Source organism: Musa acuminata, chromosome BXJ3-3 (genome assembly GCF_036884655.1).
Source record: "Musa acuminata AAA Group cultivar baxijiao chromosome BXJ3-3, Cavendish_Baxijiao_AAA, whole genome shotgun sequence".
In the NCBI taxonomy this organism is placed as follows: Eukaryota; Viridiplantae; Streptophyta; class Magnoliopsida; order Zingiberales; family Musaceae; genus Musa; species Musa acuminata.
Genome location: NC_088351.1, coordinates 39,826,076 through 39,846,025, shown reverse-complemented (window position 1 = coordinate 39,846,025; position 19,950 = coordinate 39,826,076). Strand labels below are relative to the sequence as shown.

General features: G+C 46.2%; 5 protein-coding genes and 1 long non-coding RNA gene across 12 annotated transcripts; 4 read left to right on the top strand and 2 right to left on the bottom strand.

Moving 5' to 3' along the window:
* Positions 1–569: 569 nt before the first annotated feature.
* On the top strand, positions 570–5,172 carry LOC135581450 (pentatricopeptide repeat-containing protein At4g13650-like). Of its 6 annotated transcripts, none has more exons than XM_065142069.1 (4): positions 570–2,760; positions 3,397–4,411; positions 4,495–4,672; positions 4,736–5,172. In XM_065142069.1, the coding sequence occupies exon 1, from the start codon at positions 595–597 to the stop codon at positions 2,638–2,640; it is 2,046 nt and encodes a 681-aa protein (XP_064998141.1). In that variant the 5' UTR covers positions 570–594; the 3' UTR covers positions 2,641–2,760; positions 3,397–4,411; positions 4,495–4,672; positions 4,736–5,172. The 6 variants fall into 6 exon arrangements, with proteins under 6 accessions (XP_064998141.1, XP_064998142.1, XP_064998144.1 ...); XM_065142070.1 differs by having other exon boundaries at positions 570–3,543; positions 3,665–4,411; XM_065142072.1 differs by having other exon boundaries at positions 570–4,411; positions 4,580–4,652.
* A 1,599-nt stretch (positions 5,173–6,771) lies between these two features.
* On the top strand, positions 6,772–8,631 carry LOC135633239 (probable membrane-associated kinase regulator 2). Of its 2 annotated transcripts, none has more exons than XM_065142470.1 (2): positions 6,772–8,163; positions 8,263–8,631. In XM_065142470.1, exons 1-2 carry the CDS (start codon positions 7,032–7,034, stop codon positions 8,343–8,345), a joined length of 1,215 nt encoding a protein of 404 aa, XP_064998542.1. In that variant the 5' UTR covers positions 6,772–7,031; the 3' UTR covers positions 8,346–8,631. The 2 variants fall into 2 exon arrangements, with proteins under 2 accessions (XP_064998542.1, XP_064998541.1); XM_065142469.1 differs by having other exon boundaries at positions 6,779–8,172; positions 8,263–8,623.
* Positions 8,632–9,932: 1,301 nt separating this feature from the next.
* Positions 9,933–11,032, bottom strand: LOC103980037 (late embryogenesis abundant protein At1g64065-like). The gene has a single exon (XM_009396322.3). It carries the CDS (start codon positions 10,808–10,810, stop codon positions 10,124–10,126), a length of 687 nt encoding a protein of 228 aa, XP_009394597.2. The 5' UTR covers positions 10,811–11,032; the 3' UTR covers positions 9,933–10,123.
* Positions 11,033–15,586: 4,554 nt separating this feature from the next.
* Positions 15,587–16,821, top strand: LOC135634089 (heat stress transcription factor C-2a-like). The gene is made up of 2 exons (XM_065144284.1): positions 15,587–16,000; positions 16,090–16,821. The coding sequence occupies exons 1-2, from the start codon at positions 15,587–15,589 to the stop codon at positions 16,819–16,821; spliced, it is 1,146 nt and encodes a 381-aa protein (XP_065000356.1).
* LOC135634091 (uncharacterized) lies at positions 15,896–18,809 on the bottom strand. Its single transcript, XR_010495240.1, has 4 exons — positions 18,672–18,809; positions 16,659–17,349; positions 16,132–16,563; positions 15,896–16,035 (listed from the first exon to the last, which is right to left on the bottom strand). It is a non-coding gene; the product is annotated as an uncharacterized LOC135634091 (long non-coding RNA).
* Positions 18,645–19,881, top strand: LOC135634090 (uncharacterized). The gene is made up of 3 exons (XM_065144285.1): positions 18,645–18,854; positions 18,927–18,997; positions 19,082–19,881. Exons 1-3 carry the CDS (start codon positions 18,714–18,716, stop codon positions 19,734–19,736), a joined length of 867 nt encoding a protein of 288 aa, XP_065000357.1. The 5' UTR covers positions 18,645–18,713; the 3' UTR covers positions 19,737–19,881.
* The last annotated feature ends 69 nt before the right edge of the window (positions 19,882–19,950 follow it).

Sequence of the window (19,950 nt, the reverse complement as noted above, 5' to 3'; positions counted from 1 at the left end):
TGCAGTATATAATGTGTGTGTGTGTGGCTGCGTTTAGAAGGAAAAGAAGTGACGACAGAAAGGAAAACAAAGCGTCGCCTGGGGTCCACTCACGTACGGAGACACAGAGGCCAGTGAAGATTGCGCGATGGTGAGCGAACGAGTAGAGTGCATCGATGACTTGGTAGGAAAAGAAGGCATGGTGGTCCGCCTCGACCACTGTCCTGCGTCACGCACACTGAGCCACGTCATGTCTGGCACAGGCAAACCGTAGTGGCGGACCTCCACACCAAGTCTCACTCCGCTGCGAAACGCACACGGATTGATTAGTGTACTGCCACTCGCTCTCTTCTGCTACCGATCAATCTAACCAACTTAATCCCCATTGTTTACTGGTAGTTCTGCACATGCTTTGCACGTGTAGACAATGTCTGATTACAATCCTATTTGTCGGATCCACACGATCCGACCCGTTAGCCCGGTTGTGTCGGACGAGGGTAGGTTCCATCAGACCCATGTCCGGTTCGGCTGGATCTCTTAAATCAACGGCTCTCGTCGGGTCCGCCTCTCCGCGCCTACTACTAAATTCGCGTAACGGCGTCTCCCGCGCCTCTGATGACCTTAACGACGCGGTTCTACTGCCGGGCTCAGCGCAGCCCACAAGACCTCAAAGAAGCGCTCGCTCACGCCATCTCCCGCTGCTGCTCCGCCCACCATCTCCGGGGCCTCCATGGCCGAGCCATCGCCTTCGGACTCCGTCACAACCTGTACGTAGCCAGCCTCCTTATCGCCCGATACTTCCATTTCGGTGACCCCGCAACGGCCCGCTTAGTCTTCGACGATGGCCGACGAGGGGGACCGTCGAAGACCCTCCTCTGGAATTCTCTTATTAGAGGATACCTCAACGACGGCCGGCCTCGGTCGGCCTTGCACGTCTATCGTGAAATGGTGGCGGCGCGGCCTCTGGCGCAGTGCGAGCCGGACAGGGTGACCTTTCACCTCGTCATCACGGCTTGCACCCATTTGTCCGAATTCGATTTGGGTTCGAGGGTTGGAGGACATGCTCGGGCCAAAGGGCTCGATTCCGATCTCATGGTGGGGACGGCGCTTCTTGATATGCACGGTAAAGCCGGGGAGATTGGATCCGCTCGAAAGGTGTTTGATGGAATGGCTTCCAGAGATGTGGTAGCTTGGAACGCCATGATCGCGGGGTACTCGAGAATTGGATCCTTGTACGAGGCTGTCAGTTTGTTTAATGTCATGAGGCTTGGCCAAGGAGTTCTACCCAGCGAGGCTACTCTGGTTAGCTTAATCTCCGGCTGTGGGCGTTCTGGTTCTCCCAAGGACGGAGAGGCCATACATGCTGATGCAATCAAGCTTGGTTTTGAGGCCAGTTTGTTTGTCTTGAATTCTCTAATTGAAATGTACACCAACTGCGACTGCTTGGGTGTGGCATGCAAATTATTTGACAGGATGGTGTTTAAGGATGGCGTCTCATGGAGTACCATGATTGGTGGATATGTCCAACACAAGCGGCCATATGATGCCCTCAAACTGTTCGAATGGATGATCATGAACACACAAACTCCTCCTACCAGATCCATTTTGGTCAACGTAATTCTTGCTTGCGCAGACTTGGGCGATTGGGAGGAAGGTAAACTGATCGAGGAAAAGTACTTAACTAGCAAGCAAAGCGAATCTGCATGGGACCCAAGTATGGTTACTACACTCGCCTACATGTATGCCAAATGTGGGAAGTTGGATGTTTCACTCAACCTTCTGGATAGAGTTGAAGTGAGAGGAGATACGATTGCATGGAATGCAGTGATGAAGGCCTATGCTGAGCTTGGAATTGTCGATGAGGTTTTATATCTCACGCTTGTAATGCAAAGGAGAGGCATCAATCCTGATCTGGTTACCATCGTTACTTTGCTTTCCGCTATATCCCATACCACATTTTTGAAAAAAGTGATGGAAGCACATGCACAGATTATTAAAAGAGGCTTTGAAATGGAAAGACAGATCGCAAACTGTCTTGTTGATGCGTATGCCAAGTCCGGAAGCATTACAGATTCGAGCAAGGTATTTGAAGACATTGCAGAGAAGGATGTGGTTTCGTGGAGCACAATGATAAAAGCTTTTGCATGGGAAGGGAAAGTAGCTGAAGTCCTCAATCATTTTGAGCTAATGAGGGAAACAGATACAAGGCCCAACCATTTTACGTTTCTTTCACTGCTATCTGCTTGCAGCCATGCCGGTCTTGCAGAGAAGGGGTGGAAAATTTTCAATTGTATGAAAGAGGAATATGGCTTGGAACCGGGTGTCGAACATTTAACTTGCCTGGTGGATATGTTCTGCCGAGCTGCAAGGTTGTCTGATGCATACAGTTTGCTAAAAAATGTGATGCAAAGAACCATCAGTCATGCTGCTTTGTGGAATACTTTGCTCAGTGCTTGCAGATTGCATGGTGATGTTGTGATCGGGGAAGCTGCTGCCAGGCATCTCTTCCAGTTGGAACCAGAAAATGCTGCGAATCACAAGATGCTCGCAGACATATATATTTCAGCAGGGAGAAGAGATGATGCTAATGGTGTTCTAAGGTTGCTGAATGCAAATGGCTTGGACAGTATACCTGGATGCAGTTGGTATGAGGCAGGTTAAAGATGTTCCTTGGTAACGGAATATGTAATGCGACTTGGAGTGAAGGTTTTGCTTTTGTGACAGTCAAACCATCAAATGTGCTACAAGATCAGCCCATACCTGAAGCAAATGGATCTCATGGTAGATTAATAGACCTGTTTTTATTTGGTTTTTCCTCAAAGTTATCCATTGAAGGTGGTATCATAAACATCAACAATAGTGTGAATTATAGATTTAATTTAAAAAATGAAAATCAAAACTACAGTGTGGTAAGGAAGGAACAAATTTAGATGCAAGAAGAACATAAATGCAAGGTAGATGGTTGACCAACTACTCGTACTAATTATTTTGTTAGCTTTTCAAGTTCCGCTTGATGTTATTAGTGTGTTATATTTTTCTTTTCATTTTCTAGGAGAGGCAGCATGGCTTTGACCTGTGGCCTATTCTCATCTCTAAAGCATTCTGATTGCAACCACAGAGGAAGATATAATCTTGGATCAGTTTCACATAGAATGGTGAAAGAATTAGAACATTTTTTTAATACCTTCAAGCTTTTGACTATTAGGAACAAAGGTCCCGATTGGATTCATGTAGGATTAATTGTCAGCTCAACTTCTTCTGGATACGTATAATTGATATCGGCACCTGTTCAAACTGAAATTTAATAGGTCTAGCCACAGAATAATATTGTTGTAAATTCATGTACCTTTTTTGTAGGGAAAAATACATGATTCTTTAGGCAAGATCATATATGCAATGACACTTGTATTGTTTTAGGTTCCTGTTGAAGCATTCGATAGCATTTTCACAAACATAGCAAAGATATTAATGGAAGCCAAATATGAGGATCATCATCTGAAACAGCATCTTATGCTCTCTCTCTCTCAATGTTCATGCTCAAAGGAGATACAGGGTACACCGGAGGTTATACCTTATCCTTTCTCAATGTCAGTTGACTCATGAACGTTTAGAACTGCTGTTTTCAAAGATGTGAGGAAATTAAGATCAAAATTGCTGTTGCTGCTTGTGGGATTTGGATGGCCAGGAATACTAACACATACGTGGGAAGATCATGGAACTCTACATGGGAGCTGTGGTATATTGGTGGCATGCTTAAATCTTTGCAGGTAGGACAACATCAGCAGGAGATTCAAGACAGCTCGGGAGCAAATTGAACGTGGATACGGCCTCTGCAGGGCGAATGTAAGCCAATTGTGGTAGCGCCTGCTGTCATGAAACGAAATATAGTTGACAAGGTGTGATCATTGGAGATGCATGTGGCCATGTTGTAGGGTCCAGATGACCCATTGCAACGTGCTCAAAAGGTATTTATAATGTCAAGATCTTGGCAGTTCATGAAGGAATGGTTTTTGAGCAATATCACCAGCGAACGCAGAGGATGAGTAGTTGGTGTCATGTTAGGATGAGTGTAATGCCATCAAGATTTCCTCGTTGCTGTAGATTGGATCCTAAAAGTCAGAAGTTACCTTCCTGCAGGAGAAAATGATGGCGAACTCTCAAGAAATTGCTGCATGGACTTCTTTTATTGTAGTTCCAGAAATTGAGCGTTGGTGGAACCATACTTTTTAGATCAATGTCGATGAGGCTCATCATTGGTCATTACTGATGTGATCACTTTGGCTAGTAAGAGACTTTCCACTCTGAAATAGATTTTTCTGTTTCGGGATGGAATCAAAAGGTGGCATTCGGGAGGAGTGGCTTTTTGACTTTTTAATGAGGCATTCATCAACGTTTTATTTTGCTCTCCAACCAATATGAGACCAGACCAAATGTAAGTATTATCGAGTATATTTGTTGCAAATATATTTTTTCAGAACTATGGAACTTCTTTATAAGCCAATTTGCTTTGTGAAGGTCTGTCTTGTAGATAGATGCTGGTGTTCACTTATACAGACTGCCGATTGAATTTGTCACCTTGTTTTTCCTACGGAAAAAGCAGGAGGAGGCTTATACAGACTGCTAAATCGACTGTGTCATGGTCCTTCATTTAAATCTCTTTAAACGGGAGCACAGTTGAGCACACTCCCATCCTGTATGTAGTACCTCTTATCTCGATTGGATCATGTAGTTTGCTGATTCGTGTGCGTCTTTGCAGGGATGAACTCTCATGCTCAGCCTATACACCGCTGGCGTAAACCTGAACCTGGCTTGGTGGCTCTATTCCTCCTGGCGATCGAGAACCACTGCCCGCACAGCCTGAGGCAAGATTGGTAGAACAAAAATTCACTTGATGATTAAACCTTACGGGTCCACTGTCTTGGCCTACCTTCCCCACCTCGAGGTTTGAATCGAAATGGTCCAGCTGATGAATCTTGAATTGGCTTGAAAACACTGCACCTTTGCCTGGCTTCCCAATGACAACAAGGACAGCGTGTGGGGTGGGGGGGCCGGGCCTTCCCTTGCAGGCTTGTAGTGATTAGATTTTTTTTTCCATGAAGCAGCTTTTGGAACACAGGTGTGGTTGCACACAAGGGAAGGGTGTAGACCTAATATCCTTAATCCAATCATGCCACCTTTTGATTTTGATTTGTATCTCCTGCTGTTGATTTTTCTTCAGAACCAGCTGTTGACTCGGAGCTAAATGACGCAGGCAGGGCACTGGGGACCCACCGAAAGATCAAGAAACACACACACACACACACACATGTTATCTTACATGGCATCCAGAGAGACTTTAAAGAACATGGTTGGAGTGGCAGCAGCTTCATGGATATGTCTTGTGTTTTGGAGGATGTTGTGGAATTAAATTAATCCTTGCCCTTGGTTATGTTTTTCTGCATTGTGGCCTTCGTTCGATAGAGCCAGAATTTAATGGGGGGGATGCATCCATTAATCCCATCCAAGAAATTATTCAGATGAACAACATACTTGTTTAGATGGACGGTGACTCGTAAGCTTTATTTATGTCCTTCCTCCTCTTGAATCTGACACCATTAACGTGAGACATCGACCAAGCTGCTTGTGAATTTTCCAAGGCCTTCTCGTCTCTCGGCTCCCTCTTCTCAGTTTCAAAACTAATGAGAAGGAGGGAAGCTTGATCTGAAAAATGAATGAAACGTAACCTACCATCCTGTTGTTTACCTAACTTGTAGTCTGACAAGAACTTGACCTTCTTCTCCAAAACCAAAACATTACAGAAAAGAGAGAGGCAAAATGGGGTAATCATCACCCCTGCTGCTGCTGCTGCTGCTGCTCATCATTCCTTCAGCAGATTCATTTGAACCAGCAAGGTGTCCTCATCGTATCCAGCGAACCTGAAACTGGAGGGTGGTATGATGACGACGCCTGCCCCCTGTCACCACCATCCCCATCCATTGCGGAAAAGAAGAGGAAAAAGGAAAAGCTGCAAAGCAAAGGCTTCTCCTCCCTCTCTCTCTCTCTCTCTCTCTCTCTTTGCAGAGTCTCCTCCGCTCCCTCTTTGGGGAAGCTTCCTGTTCCACATGCATCACAACCCCAGGTGACCCGTCACTTCCAAAAAGAACTCCTTTCCCCCTTTCCTTCTCTTTCTGCGACCTCACTGTAGTGCACGCAAGGGCACCAAACAAAAAAAAAATAAAGAGATGGCGCGGAGTTCACCTCTCCCTCTCCCTACCCACTCGCTTTATCTGACCGCCACAGCCGTGCTAAGGCACACTCCATCACCCACCCTATGCGAGCGACATGATTCGGGAGGATGATCGCGCGGTGCGATCCCCTCCCCGTACACATTCTACTCCTCCGGATGGTGACAACGACTCTGTCGTCACGTCATGATCGTGCCCAACAACATTTCGTCATTTGGTTTTGGCGTTGCCTTTCTCACGTACATATAATTGCATTTGTTCCGACCTTCGCATTTTGTCTTGTTCAGGAGCAACCTCCTCGGATTAGTAGTCTTCTTCTACGTAATAGCTACAGGTTTGGGGGGCACGATGTCCCTCGTCCTCGAGAGAGCTTGCATGCGAGCTTACCCGACTCGGATCGACGTTAAGTCACGGGAAGAAGACCAGAGCGACATACGATTGGACATCGTCATGCGGGACCCATCGCATACAGGGACTGCGGTAAGGGCGGTAGAATAGGAGTTCAGCAAATGAACCACAGGTGATGCAGCCGCGAAGAAGCTCCTGATTCGTGTTGTCTGATATCACGTCGCTTCTTTAGACAGCTGTAGGCCACCGTTTGGAGTCAAAGAAATGGTCCGATTCTTTGGTCCTCTCTCTCCCTCTCGGGTCGAATCGATGACGCGACTACCACTGCTGCCACCGCCTACTACTACTGCTGCTGCGACGAGCCGCGCTCGAGCTCACTCACGGCGACACGCCTCTTTTTGAGTTGGGACTGCACTCTCCCTCCCTAAAAGCCTTCGGCAAACAGGCCAAAAAGAAGCCACAGGCCTGCAAGCCAGCGACATGGAGTTCCTCAGACTGCTCGCGCATGGTAAACGCGGTGGCGGCGCCAAGCGCTCCTTCATTAACACCGCCGCCGCCGCTACCATTGCCACCACTGTCCTCCGCCCAAACTCCGACGACGGGGGCGGCGACAGTGAGGACGAGGGCCCCTTCTTCGACCTCGAGTTCCCCTTGCCACTGCGGGAAGAAGATCATCTCTACCGCCAGAAGCAGCAGCAGTTCTCCTCCGATACAGAGTCGTATGACGAGGAGGAGGAGGAGGAGGAGGAGGAGGACGAGGAGTTCGACCTTACGGTGTCCCCGGACAGATGTAGGTACGGCCGCGGCTTCTCGTCCCGCTCCGAAGACCTCTTCTTTAAGGGTCGCCTCGTCCCGCTCGAGCCGTCTTCGTTAAGAGACTTGGCTGCATCCGGGCCCAAGGCGTCGAAGCCTCAAGTTACCGCCTTTCTTCTCAAATCCGCCGCCAAGTTCCGCGTCTTTAGGCTGGGATTTCACAGGAAGTCGAATTCGGCATCGACGCAGACCAACCCCGTCGCCTCCCCTGCTACGACGTCGCCATCGCCGAAGCAACAGCATCAAAACAAGTTTTCCGTCAAATTCAAGGTGGAGGAGACGCCGCTGGCGTCGCTCTTCACCAGGGACAGCAGCTCGAGGAGCTCCAGCAGCAGCAGATCCGTCCGGTTTTTTGCCGATGACGGGTTACCGACCTCGGAAGCAAGGAAACTCCCAAAGGACGTACTTCAACGGTATATCAGCAAGATCAAGCCGCTTTACATCAACATTTCGAAGCGGTACGGCGGGAAGCTCCGCTTCTCCGGGCCGCTGAGGTCTGGCGGAGCCTGGAAGGTACGTCCCGCAGGGGAAGGCGGAGAAGCAAGCGGAGGAGAGCAGCTGAAAGAACCAGCTTCGGCCGCGGGTACCGTCGCGGGGTCACTGAAGTCGCAAGATGGAACTATCCCGGCAGGGCTGAAGGTGGTGTGCCGGCGGCTGAGGAAGAGCCGGTCGGCATCGGCAGCCGTCGCCTCGGTCCGGTCGCCTCCTCTGGCGACCGGCAGGCGGGACGACTCCCTACTGGAGCAGCAAGACGGAATCCAAAGCGCCATCGCCCACTGCAAGCGGTCCTTCAACAGAGGTATGTACGGTAAGTAGCTCCCAAGTCCGGTCGCGCCTTCGTGTCACTGTACATCTACACTCAATCGTACCAACACACTGGCGTCAACTGGTCGTGCAGGTTCCGAGTCGCCGCTGATGCGGTCGAGGAGCGATCCCGGCGAAGGGAGATCAGTAGAATTAGCCAGCGGCAACAACGTTTGATCATCGTTTGTGAGGACGGAGGCGGTAATTGAAATGCATGAAGGAAACATGGAAACTGAATCGAGAGTCATGCCGTCAAGTAGATCTCAGTCAGAATCGTCCTTGTTAGGAGTCGAGAAGTCGTCGCGTTCTCTTCCTTGCTCCATTTCTAATGTCGTGTGCCATGTAATGCTTGTAACTAGATTCACTAAGCTAGTCAATGATCGACTTCCGTCTTTGTTAAAGACAAAGCGTTTCTCCTTCTCCAAATGAAAAGCATAAGCGGCACGCAGCAGGAAGTGTTTCTTCTTCCCGGAACGATGGCGAGGCGGAAGAAGACAGGGCCGGGAAGACAAAAGGATCTAAATGATTCTTAGGTGTTGGAAACAGTGTCTTCTTTAGAGTATGAGATGTACTGCCGTAGTAACACCTCACTCGTTCCTTTCTTTGCTAGGGACGCAGCTTAGGTTAGGTCATCCACAACGCGAAATCCTCTTCTTTTCTTTCTTTCACATCTGAGAGGGAGAGTAGAGACAATGACCGAAACAGTAAAAGCTTTGACCACTGAAAGGAAAAGCCAACCGCCTGCCCCCATTCTTTTCCTTTTCCCACCCCCTCGCAAAGATTTCCCTCTGTATCTTCCACCGCTGTGGTCGGAACTCTATCGTGGTCATGACAACATCCGAAGATTTGGAGTGTCGACGGCCTTGATTCTATCAGGAGGATGCAGTGTGCATGCGCCAAAAAGATCCTGAACAGGGATGCTATTGTCGATGATCCCCGCCGGTATTAGTATACCTCCGCTGGAGTCGCTCGTCGTGTTCATCTTCCTGGCTTTCGGCAGAGGCAAGTCAGAGAGTACTCCGGCACGCATAATCCATCGAAGCGCTTTACAAACCAGAGGGCCATGACATGGGGGTTCGCACCCGATGCACAATTCATTGCGCTATTCTACCTGCAGGATCATCTCTTCAACCAAGGCGGGCGAGTAAATTGTTGCTGTGTCTGGACTTTGACTGACACAACTTGGACGCCAGAAAAGTGGGATTCCCAAGTTTGACTCATCATTGCTGTCAGATCACGGTTTATCTTCCCCATTTTTTCCTGCTGCTACATCAAATTGGACCCTTAATCATGCTTTCGTTCACAGAGATGCATCACAACCCCTGTATGAGAGAAGACAATTCCTGCTGCTACATCAAATTGGACCCTTAATCATGCTTTCGTTCACGGAGGTGCATCACAACCCCCGTCCGAGAGAAGACAAAACAAGGCTTCAAACGCGAGACTTTCAGCGTACGGATCGGGCAGGAGAAGGCATCGTTGAAGACATACATACGCAAGCCTTTGGGTTGGCTCTTTCGGGTACATGACTAGATTGATTACTTACAAGGCAAAGAAAAGCTAAAGTCCATGGAAGGCCGCTTTAGCAGACATGGAGAATAAAGCGAGGGGCATCACCGGCCCAATGACCAGCATATATAGCATGGAAAAGGCAGGAGGGCTTGCGGTCTGAGGTCCCAAAAGTATGCAGGCGTCCCAAGTTTCTGCAAGAACTTGTAAAGATGTGGACATTGAAAGAGTTAAAAGCACATCTCTTTTGCTTTTCGTGCCCTTATTCCTACGCTTATACAACTAATGTGTTGTACGAGTAAAGAAGAAGTTGGTCCACTCTCGTGTAGCTCTACAATCCATTCATGAAGCAACCAAAAGGCGATTTATAGCATAAAAAAACAGGGACTCATGTAATGTGACACCATTTTTTACTTACTACATGGAGGAGGAACACCGGCTTCATTTCACTTGACATTAGCAGAGCAGTCGGTGCTTTGAATTGCCTGATGCGTAGCCGACACCTCCAGCGTCATGCTGCAGTTCATCGTTACCTCGATGTCGCGCTTGTACACGCCGAGCACGTTCACTCTCCCGTTTATATCCGTGAAGCTCGTCAGGTTCAGCTGCGTGCCGGAAGTTAGTGTGTCGGCCGTGATGTTCATCTGCCTCACCACCCGGTTGGTGAGCACGTCCACCGTCACGTTCATTCGCACCGTCCGGTGGGCCGACACCTTCCCTGCCGGCGCGTACGCCACCCCGACCGTCTCCCCCTCGTAGTAGAAGTCCGTCGTGCTGTTGTCGAACCGGAAGGAAGCGACGTTCGGGTTTTTGATGGAGATGTCGGCGACGAGGGTGGCGTTCAGCTGCACCAGGTCGTCGAACGGGCCTACGTCGAAGTTGACGCCGTCGACGGTGAGGGAGTTCATGGTGAGGGTGGGGTCCTTCACCTTGAACACGGTGAGGGAGAGGATGAGGACGGTGATTCCGAGGACCACGACGGCCGCACCGCAGCATCCGCAGCACCACAAAGCGTAGCGGCGCTTGCGGAGGTACCGGATCGAGCGCCACCTGGTGGCGGCCTCCTCGTCGGCGCCGACGGATGGCGACGACATGGCGAGCGGCTTCGGTTGCTCCTCCTCCTTTCCTGCCATGGATCAATGAACACGAGTGCTCTGCTCTCCGTCATCGTTCCGCTCCTTTTTCAAGGTATGAAGAGGCCAAATTGGACCGGTCGAAGGCCACCATGGTTTCCTCACCGCAGTTGACACGCTCCAACATCGTCCACTTGACCAATCGCTATGCAACGCCATGAAGCATTTCGTCTATGATGAAATAAGATCATTGACGCTGTATAATTAGACGGATCGCCTTCTGTCTTTTCTTATGCCTTCTTCAATGATCGTTTACTTTTGTAACTTGTTTAGGACGCTGAGTTGAATCCAGACGGTGACTAAAGTTTTCGCGAGGGGTCAAATGCCGCAGAGGTTGACCGCAGGGTGAACGGGTCAAACGGTTCTTGAAACTAGCAAGCCGTCGAGTCTCCTCGTGCAATGAGGGTGCGGGCTTTAAATGGACCGTTAAACGGATCGGATCTTATTAGTCCATATCGGATCCCCATGCTAATTGGGTCGAATCGAACTCACGTTTCAGTCGTAACCCGATCCACAAAGGTTTTCACACCATCCGGCCCACAAGAGAATCGGACTGCATCGATTCTCATGAATGTTTATGTTACTCTTAGTTATGTCCCTATGCTTCATATAAGTTAACACTAAGATTCAAGCATTGTGTGTTCATTGGGTATTTTCTTGAACATAATATTTTTCGGTATTATGATCTTCAAACTCAAAAGATCTTTATATCACGTCATGTTATTTTTATTGAATCCACCTTTATCTTCTAAAATCTTACTCCTTGGATAATATAAGCTACTATAACAACTATCAATCAATGGGTTTATACGAGTATACCTATAACTCTCTTAAGCCCACCTCTCATCAAATTAATCAATAGATCTTCTCTAAACTTGTACTCTCTTATTACTCTAATTCAGTAGTACCTCACTCCTTTTACAACCTCTTTATCTATCTCTCTATTAACACACTCTGTAATGCCCTCGGCACCACAAATGATGTCTTTGTCCCTTCAACCAATTAACGTCGAAGTGCATCAGCTTGATTAGGTACATGTAACTAACTCTCGTACTTTCAACTCTCATACTTACATGACTATATGCTTCAAATTTGACATATTCAAACCATATCAAATCCTTAATTTTAATGCTACCACAAGCTCGCCACCTAAGCCTACTGAACTCATAACCATCACCAAAGCCCAAAAATCATCAAACTAGCATAAAATCATGTGTGAAGAATACGATACCTTACTTCATAATGCCACATATACTCTTGTACCATCTCATATCACACAAAATGTGATTGAGTGTAAGTAGATCTTTCGAATTAAGCGGAGCTTATATGGATCTATTGCTAGAAACAAAACATGTTTGGTGGCTAAAGGATTTTACCAATGACTTGGTATTGATGTTATAAATACCTTCAGTTTAGTTGTTAAACCGAGGATAATTTTACTTATCTTGAGTTTGACTATTATTCAAGGCTAGTATATATACCAGCTAGATTTTAACATTGTTTTCTTATAGGGGACCTTAATTAAAGATGTCTTTGTACAGCAATCCCCTGACTTCATGCATCCTCAATATCAAAACTATATTTGTAAACTACGAAAAATTATTTATGAACTTCGTTAAGCTTCGAGAGCTTGGTATATTAAACTTGGCTCTTTTTTATGTCAGCCAACTTCGTTAACTCAATCTGATACATCTTTATTCTTTTGTTAACAAAAGGGATATAATATATATTTATTAGTTTACGTGGATAACATTATCATCACAAATAATAATTTTATCAAAATCAAGCATTCCTTAGTAATTGACAAATCGATTCTTCATCAAAAATCTAGAAATTTTAAACTATTTTTTAGCGGTGGAAGCAACGTTCATATTTTTCAAACTTTTTCTATCTCACAAAAAGTACAATCAAGATCTATAATTAAATACGAACATATAAGATTTGTCGTTAAAGAAGTCACCATCCCACTCTTCACCACTGAGTCGTTCAAATTATATGATGATAACCTTACTATAAATCTCATATAAGATTGACAAGTACTTGGTTTTATATAGTATTTATCTCTTGCATATCCAGACATCTTATTTGTAATTAATAAATTATCATAATTTATACATCGGTCCTCAACTATGTACTAGTTTGTACTAAAATGTGTCATGTGATATCTTAAAGAGATTCTTAATAATGGATATTTCTTTATAAACACTAATCATTTCATCTTCATGGTTTCGTCGATGCTAATTGGATGAGTAACATTCAAGATAGGATATCTATGTTAGTTTATATTGTATTCTTTGAAACAAATCTAATAAGTTGGAGTTCCAAGATACATAATACAATCGCATGATCCATCATTAAAGCTGAATACCGAGTCATTGTTACCACTACTATAGAACTCAAGTGGGTTACCAATATGTTATATGATCTTTACCTCACATTCCAATCTACTCATATAATATACTATGATAATGTCGATGCATAATATATTATGATAATGTCGATGTTACAGGTGTTTCACTCACGCATGAAACATATTATCATCAATTTTCACTTTGTTAGAGATCAAGTTGTCAGATGTCTACTACATATTTCTCAAGTTGACACTTATAACTAACTAGTAGATTCTTTCAAAAAAACTTTTCGCTTATAGAATATTTCAATTCCATCAATTCAATATTGATATCCTTGATGAAAATTTAATCTTGCGGAGGCACGATAGAAGATTGATAGAGGCAAATGCTGAATGACAACTTTATAATATTTACATCCTCGATCAATTTATGATTTAAGGATCACTCACAAATTTGAATAATTACATAATATGATTAATAGAAATATTTTCTTAAAATTTATATAAATAAATATTACCTTATTAAATGGAAAATAAACTTCTCAATTCTTTTGGCCACCTCATATGTATATTTAAGGACAATATTATGACAGCTATCCCATATGTATACTTACTTCCTTCAAAGAAGTCTCCTATTATACATGTCGGCCTCGATTTGGATTGGTCGTAGTCAACAAGAAGAAGATATCTTTGAGTCTACATCACGTCGTTCAACGAAGAGAAGAAAGGAGTGAATTCTTTTTTCCTTTTGTTCTGCTTTTAAAGGAGAAAGGATGGTCAGTTCTTGGATGAGCGTCTTGCGATCAGAAGCAGGTTCCTAAAGGAGAACAGTGTCAACTATACACTGACTTTGTCTTTCAAGGTGATGACCACACGAAACTTGACCGTCTTCTCTTTTGATTCTTATTTCACACCAAATCTTTTGTCATCGTCCTAAAACCCTTTTTATCTCTCGAGGTGTCATCTCTACATGGATCGAGAATGGTGTAGCAAAGACGAAAGCAGTAGTGATCGGAGGCAGTTATCACAAAGGCGACCTCTGGTAGCAATCAGTCGCATTCATAGGCTAAGGGAACCAACATAAATAAATACCAAGAAAAATTCCATCATTCGAACCACGCGAAAGCAATGCCATATGTGTCGCACACAGTAAATATATATGACCTCAATTGGATTTTTGTTCATTCGATAAAAATCATTATCATGACATCGAAACAAATTATGAACAAGAGAAAAATGTGATCTATGAGAGGGAGAAGAAAAAGTTAATACCGGACGAAAAAGAACAAATAAACGGAGATGAAATGGTTGGATCGGAGAAAAGCATCGATTTAGAAAGAGATAAGGAGGGAGACATATTCGAAGTCGTAATCAATAAAAAAAGAGGATCACATTGACTCGACCGCATCTCCATGTCGTATACTTAATCGTTGCAAGCCAACGTAACCTAATCATTAGGACGTCCTCGATATGACCCTCTTGGATTCTTACATGAATAAGAATTTATCGATGGGTCGTTCCTTATGCTATGGTAAAATTATCGTAATTACGATCGAATTAGGTTACAATATGGTCGGTCTATTGAGTTTCTTCTAATCAAATTAGTAGCTCGATTGGTCAAATTTTAGATTTAATAAAATACATTTACTTCGATCTTTTATTTCCAAATATGAACTATCAAAACAATTTGCTCAAATTCTTTGAAACATTATTTAATATTATAATATTTATTAAGATTTAAAATGTTATCATATGTCGTGCACCTATGGACAGGACAAGATGGGCGTGGCTACCTCATGTCCTCTTCCCTTTTTTCGCCCTAATGTTCTCTTTGCTTTGGCCCTTTCAACTGTTACTTGCTGCAACCAATGCCTTGGACCTTCCACTGGCTTTTGTGCAAAGGCTCCCTCTCGTCGGCAACAAGCAAATAAATTGATCGCTTGACATCTGTCGCCGGATGACTGGATAACTCTGGCGTCGCCTCCTGCTTTGGCCAGTATGGGTGGACAGCGACGGTGGACGTCACTGCGACTGTTCCTTCCGATAGGGCCTCACATGTTGCCCACGGTCCAAAGATTAGGGCAGTCAACCACAAGGCACAGCTCCCATATGATGTTCGAGTCTTTCTTGAGCTCAGAAGAGGAAAAGAGGGGCCACGAAATCTACCGTGCTACAAACCAAATCCAGATTACTATTTGGGTAGTTCGGTGATGTCACGAGGAGGGCGGTTGATGCAGCAGGGAAACAAGGGTGCAGCTTATCGAGAATCCAACGAACCATGATCTGTAACGTGATGGGGTCCATCTCATGAATTATCAGATACATGCACGCCAATGGCTTAGGGTTAGTAACAGAAGGATCAAGAAAGACGATGACACGCGCCCACCATTCCCTGCCTGCTGATCCTTCTCATAAATTCCACATGGATGGTGGAAGCACTGCCTCCCTTCGGTGTCTGCTTATCAGGCGTTGCTTGTTTCCACTGGTTTTCGTCCTCCATGTCCACTATTTATGAGATATTAAGTCTCCGGGAAGAGCGCAGGGACAACAGCGACAGCTTTCGGTTGTCATCTCCCATATATGTCAGAGAGAGAAATGATTGGGTAGCGATGGAGGGAACCAGTAAGGATAGCATCGGCTACGAAGCACAGGCGGCGGCTCCCTTCGTGGAGAAGACGTATGCGATGGTGAACGATCCAAGGACGGACTCGTTGATCCTGTGGGGGAAGAAGAACAACAGCTTCCTGGTGCTCAGTCCCAACGAGTTCTCCCAGTTCCTGCTGCCTTACTATTTCAGGCACAGTAACTTCTCCAGCTTCGTCCGCCAGCTGAACACCTACGTCTGTAGTGTCACTCCTTCCTCGATCTTTTCCGCCTGCAATCCTTTGCATCAGAACTGTTCATGTCTATCTTCTCTTATCGTGTTCAGGGATTCAGGAAGGTGGATCCAGATAGGTGGGAGTTCGCTCACCAGTCGTTCCTCAGGGACCAGATTCACCTCCTTCCTCGCATCATTAGGCGGACCAAGAGAGCCCATGCTGGCTTGTTTGCCTGTAGCAGCAGCAGCGAGAAGGAGAAGGGAGCCATGGAAGCGGAGGTGGACGAGATGCTCCTGCAGGAGCTCTTTAGGTTGCGGCAGGAGCAGAGGGCCCTCGAAGAAGAGCTGCAGGTTATGAGCAAGCGATTAAAGGCTACCGAAAGGAGGCCGCACCAGATGATGTCGTTCCTTGCTAAAATAGCTGATGACCCTCGATCGCTCTCCAGGCTCGTAATCTCGAAGCAGCAGCAGCAGCAGCAGTCTTCCACAGCAGCGAAGAAGAGGCGTCTCATTGTTTCTCCTCCTCCTCCTCCTCCTGCTGCTGCTGCAACCCAGCTTGATGATGGACACTTCCTGCCTTCCATTCTGGTTCCAGGGATTCAACAGACAATGTTCGAGCCATTAGATCATGGAAGTGATCAGTTGATAATGGAGGAAGTGAAACCATTTGCACTCATTACCGATGTTTCCGCCATCAACAGCTACGATGCTGAGCTTATCGGTCCCAATTCTGCAAGCGAAATCAGCTTCCTCCCAGAATTCGAACTGAGCATGACGGGTTCAGAGACAGCGGCGGCGGAAGCCAAGTTTCCATTCTCACTACTCGGCCATGGATTCTACTAGTCATTGTAAACAAAAGACTGCCCCAAACAGACGTTGCACCTGCATCTTAAGAAGACATTGTTTACCATTCATAAATTTGCTTAGCTCACCTCTGCAATCAAAATTAACGTACCCTATTTACTTATAATATTTATTTGAAGAAGCTTGAGCAGCAAAGTTCCCACAAGTCATACGTCAAGACTAATTGAAGCTATGCCCAAGCATATAATTCATTGCCACCGGCGGAAAAGTAAAGCAAGTAGATCTATAGCTTGTCGAGTTAAAATGGCTGCTTGCTTTGTGCTAGTTTTAGCTCCATCGGCAGTCATCTGCTTCGAACAGAGAGACATGAGGGGGCAGTGATTACCTCAGCGCAGCATGAGCAGATAAGAAAATTTTCTCAACATTTTCTTCGTGTCTTCTGCCACCATTCATCATCATCATCATCATCATCATCATCATCATCATCATCCTCGTCTCCTACCACCCACCACACATCGTGGTCTTCTTACGTTTGTCGCACTTTGTGAAAATTAGATTCATCGAAATCTGACAAGGAATATATGTAGACTGTTAAACTATGAAGCACACTAAGCATTCCGACGGAAGAAAAAATAAACGTAAAGCAGACCTTATCATATATACAATCATGATATAGAAAGTAAATATTGGAACTGAGACGAGATGCAGTTGGACAACCATCATTCCATACACTAAAACAACCCAGATGACACTGAAATCAGTGAGAAGGAAACACTGGTTATGACAACTGGTATGTGTACACATGTAACAAGATCAAAGGTTTCATGAACCACCATGAATAGGAGGAGTCAATTGGTTTCTACTTACTATTTCAAGTTGTGAGCAGAGATAAAGAAAAAATAAGAAAGGAACAAAATGTGAAGTACCACTTTTCACTTCGATTGGACCTCATGGTAACATGAAATACAAATAGCACACGAAATGCAGGACCGATTGGCCAACCTATTAGCTTCGTCTATCCAAGACAAAATCAGACGATCGAACGATGCGTGGAATCGACCAAACTAACTAGGCATCTAGTACACCAAGAGTAATTATAATGGGAAAATCAACAAACAGTTGGTCTGCAACATGGATCGCCAACACCAGATCAACCTGGAAAGACCAAATAATATACTCGATCCTTCACGACCGTACAAAAAGAACGACAAAAAATAAAAATAAAGAAAAGGCAGCCAGCAGTACCTGAAAAAGAGGTGGAAACCGACCAAGGTAGCTGACGACAACGGTCTGCATGGCCGAGAACTTGGGAAGCGACGTTCTCGCCGTGGCCGGCCGGCCGGATGTATAAGAGGACGAGGATAAAGGTCTGCTGGGGTCTCGTAGGGCGGACTTCGCCTCTCAACAACGTGAAGGATATGAAAGGTAACGACGACGATGATAATAGTAATGCCGAGATTTAGACAGACAAACGCACCGAAGCCGGAATCAACGTGACCCAAACCCGACGCTTCTAACGCACGCGACGGGACCTCAAGGCGTATGAAATTAGTGGCTTGGCACGTGTCAGTCGGCACCCCGTTCTTTTCAGATCGGAATGAGATTTGCAACTGTTGGCTATTGATTAAAACTTGCAGGGATGTTATTATATATATATATATATATATATATATATAACGTTGATCACAAAAGCAATAGAGTTTCATTTGAAGTTTTATGATAAGAGAATGGGTTTTAAGCTCCACTGGATGCTTTAATGCGGTGCTTGAAAGGCTTTATGCTTGATGGCGACGGGAGCCCAACTCCCACCGCTGGTGTATTCACGGTGGCGCAAAAAGAACAGATTCGCCTGTGGAGAGAATAGATTTAAAGGGAAACGAAGGCCATACCGGAGAGCACTCACTGCCTCCGAGGGGAACTGCGGCTGAAGCATGAGTTCCAACAACCTCGCCTTGATGAATCCCCGGGGTGGTGGGAGGTATGGGTATCTGCTTGGATCGTCGTCGCCCGATCACGACCGTCGTCATCCCATCGAGCGGCCGGTCGTCCCGCATCCCCTGCAACGACGGCCGGTGAGCCCCGTCGTCGCCGTGCATGCTGCTTAGCATCTCCACATCTGCCGCTTACGTGTTTCTTCCCCGCAGGAAGAGGACTTGTTCGGTCCATGGAGGTTGTTCGAGGAGAGGGTGAGGACGGGACCCTTCGGCCTGACACGGTAAACTTGGTATCACTCGCACAACTAGCATGATCAACTGGATTCGCATAACGTTCTTCCTGAGTCGATGGGTTTCTTCATCAGCTTCCCTCTGCAACCCCATTCTCCGATCCGAATCCTGGTGCTCCAAGGAGGCTCTGATGACAGGGTGAATCCCGGACTCATGCAGTTCATCAGGGATTCGCCGCCACGGATCAGGGGCCGGTGGCACCTCGGCCACGCTCCGGAGGCGGAGGAGGACCCTGGCCTGACCGAGGAGGAGTTCAACAAGGCCATGAAGAAGCTCAAGAAGCAGGTGTACAACCCACCCAACCACCGGAAGAGGACTTGGAAGCGAGGCCTCTTCGGCAGCAGGACCAGCAGCGGCGGCGGCGCCGCAGCCGAGGGGGAGAAGGAGGACGGCAAGGATTGCACCGTTTGCCTGGAGACGTTCGTGGCCAACGAGCCCGTCCTGGTGACGCCGTGCAACCACATGTTCCACAGAGACTGCTTGGAGCCGTGGGTGAGGAGCCATGGCAAGTGCCCGGTGTGCAGGTTTGTGTTGTGCGAGCGGAAGGAGAACGCACTGGTCCGAATCAACGACGGTGGCTTCAGCGCCAACCATGTCCGCAACGACGCCAGGGGTTTGTATGACCACGACTATGTGGAAGACGACGACTTGATCTCGGACATCATCACGCTCATCAGGGCCATGGAAGAGGCTTTCAACTGGGTCAATCGCGCGTCATCGTATCGCTGAAAGCGGCATATACACAAGCACGTGGCGTGAATGTGATGGTTGTGTGTCGATGATGCTGGGTGTCAAGAATCCATCTGTATGCTTTTGCTGGGTTGCTTCAGTCCTACGTAGACAAAATAAGATGCCAATTAATAATGTTGGTGCAGTTTCGATGTGTTATGCTCTCAAAATAATACTAGTCGGTGAAAAGACACGCAAGTTATGCAACAATTTT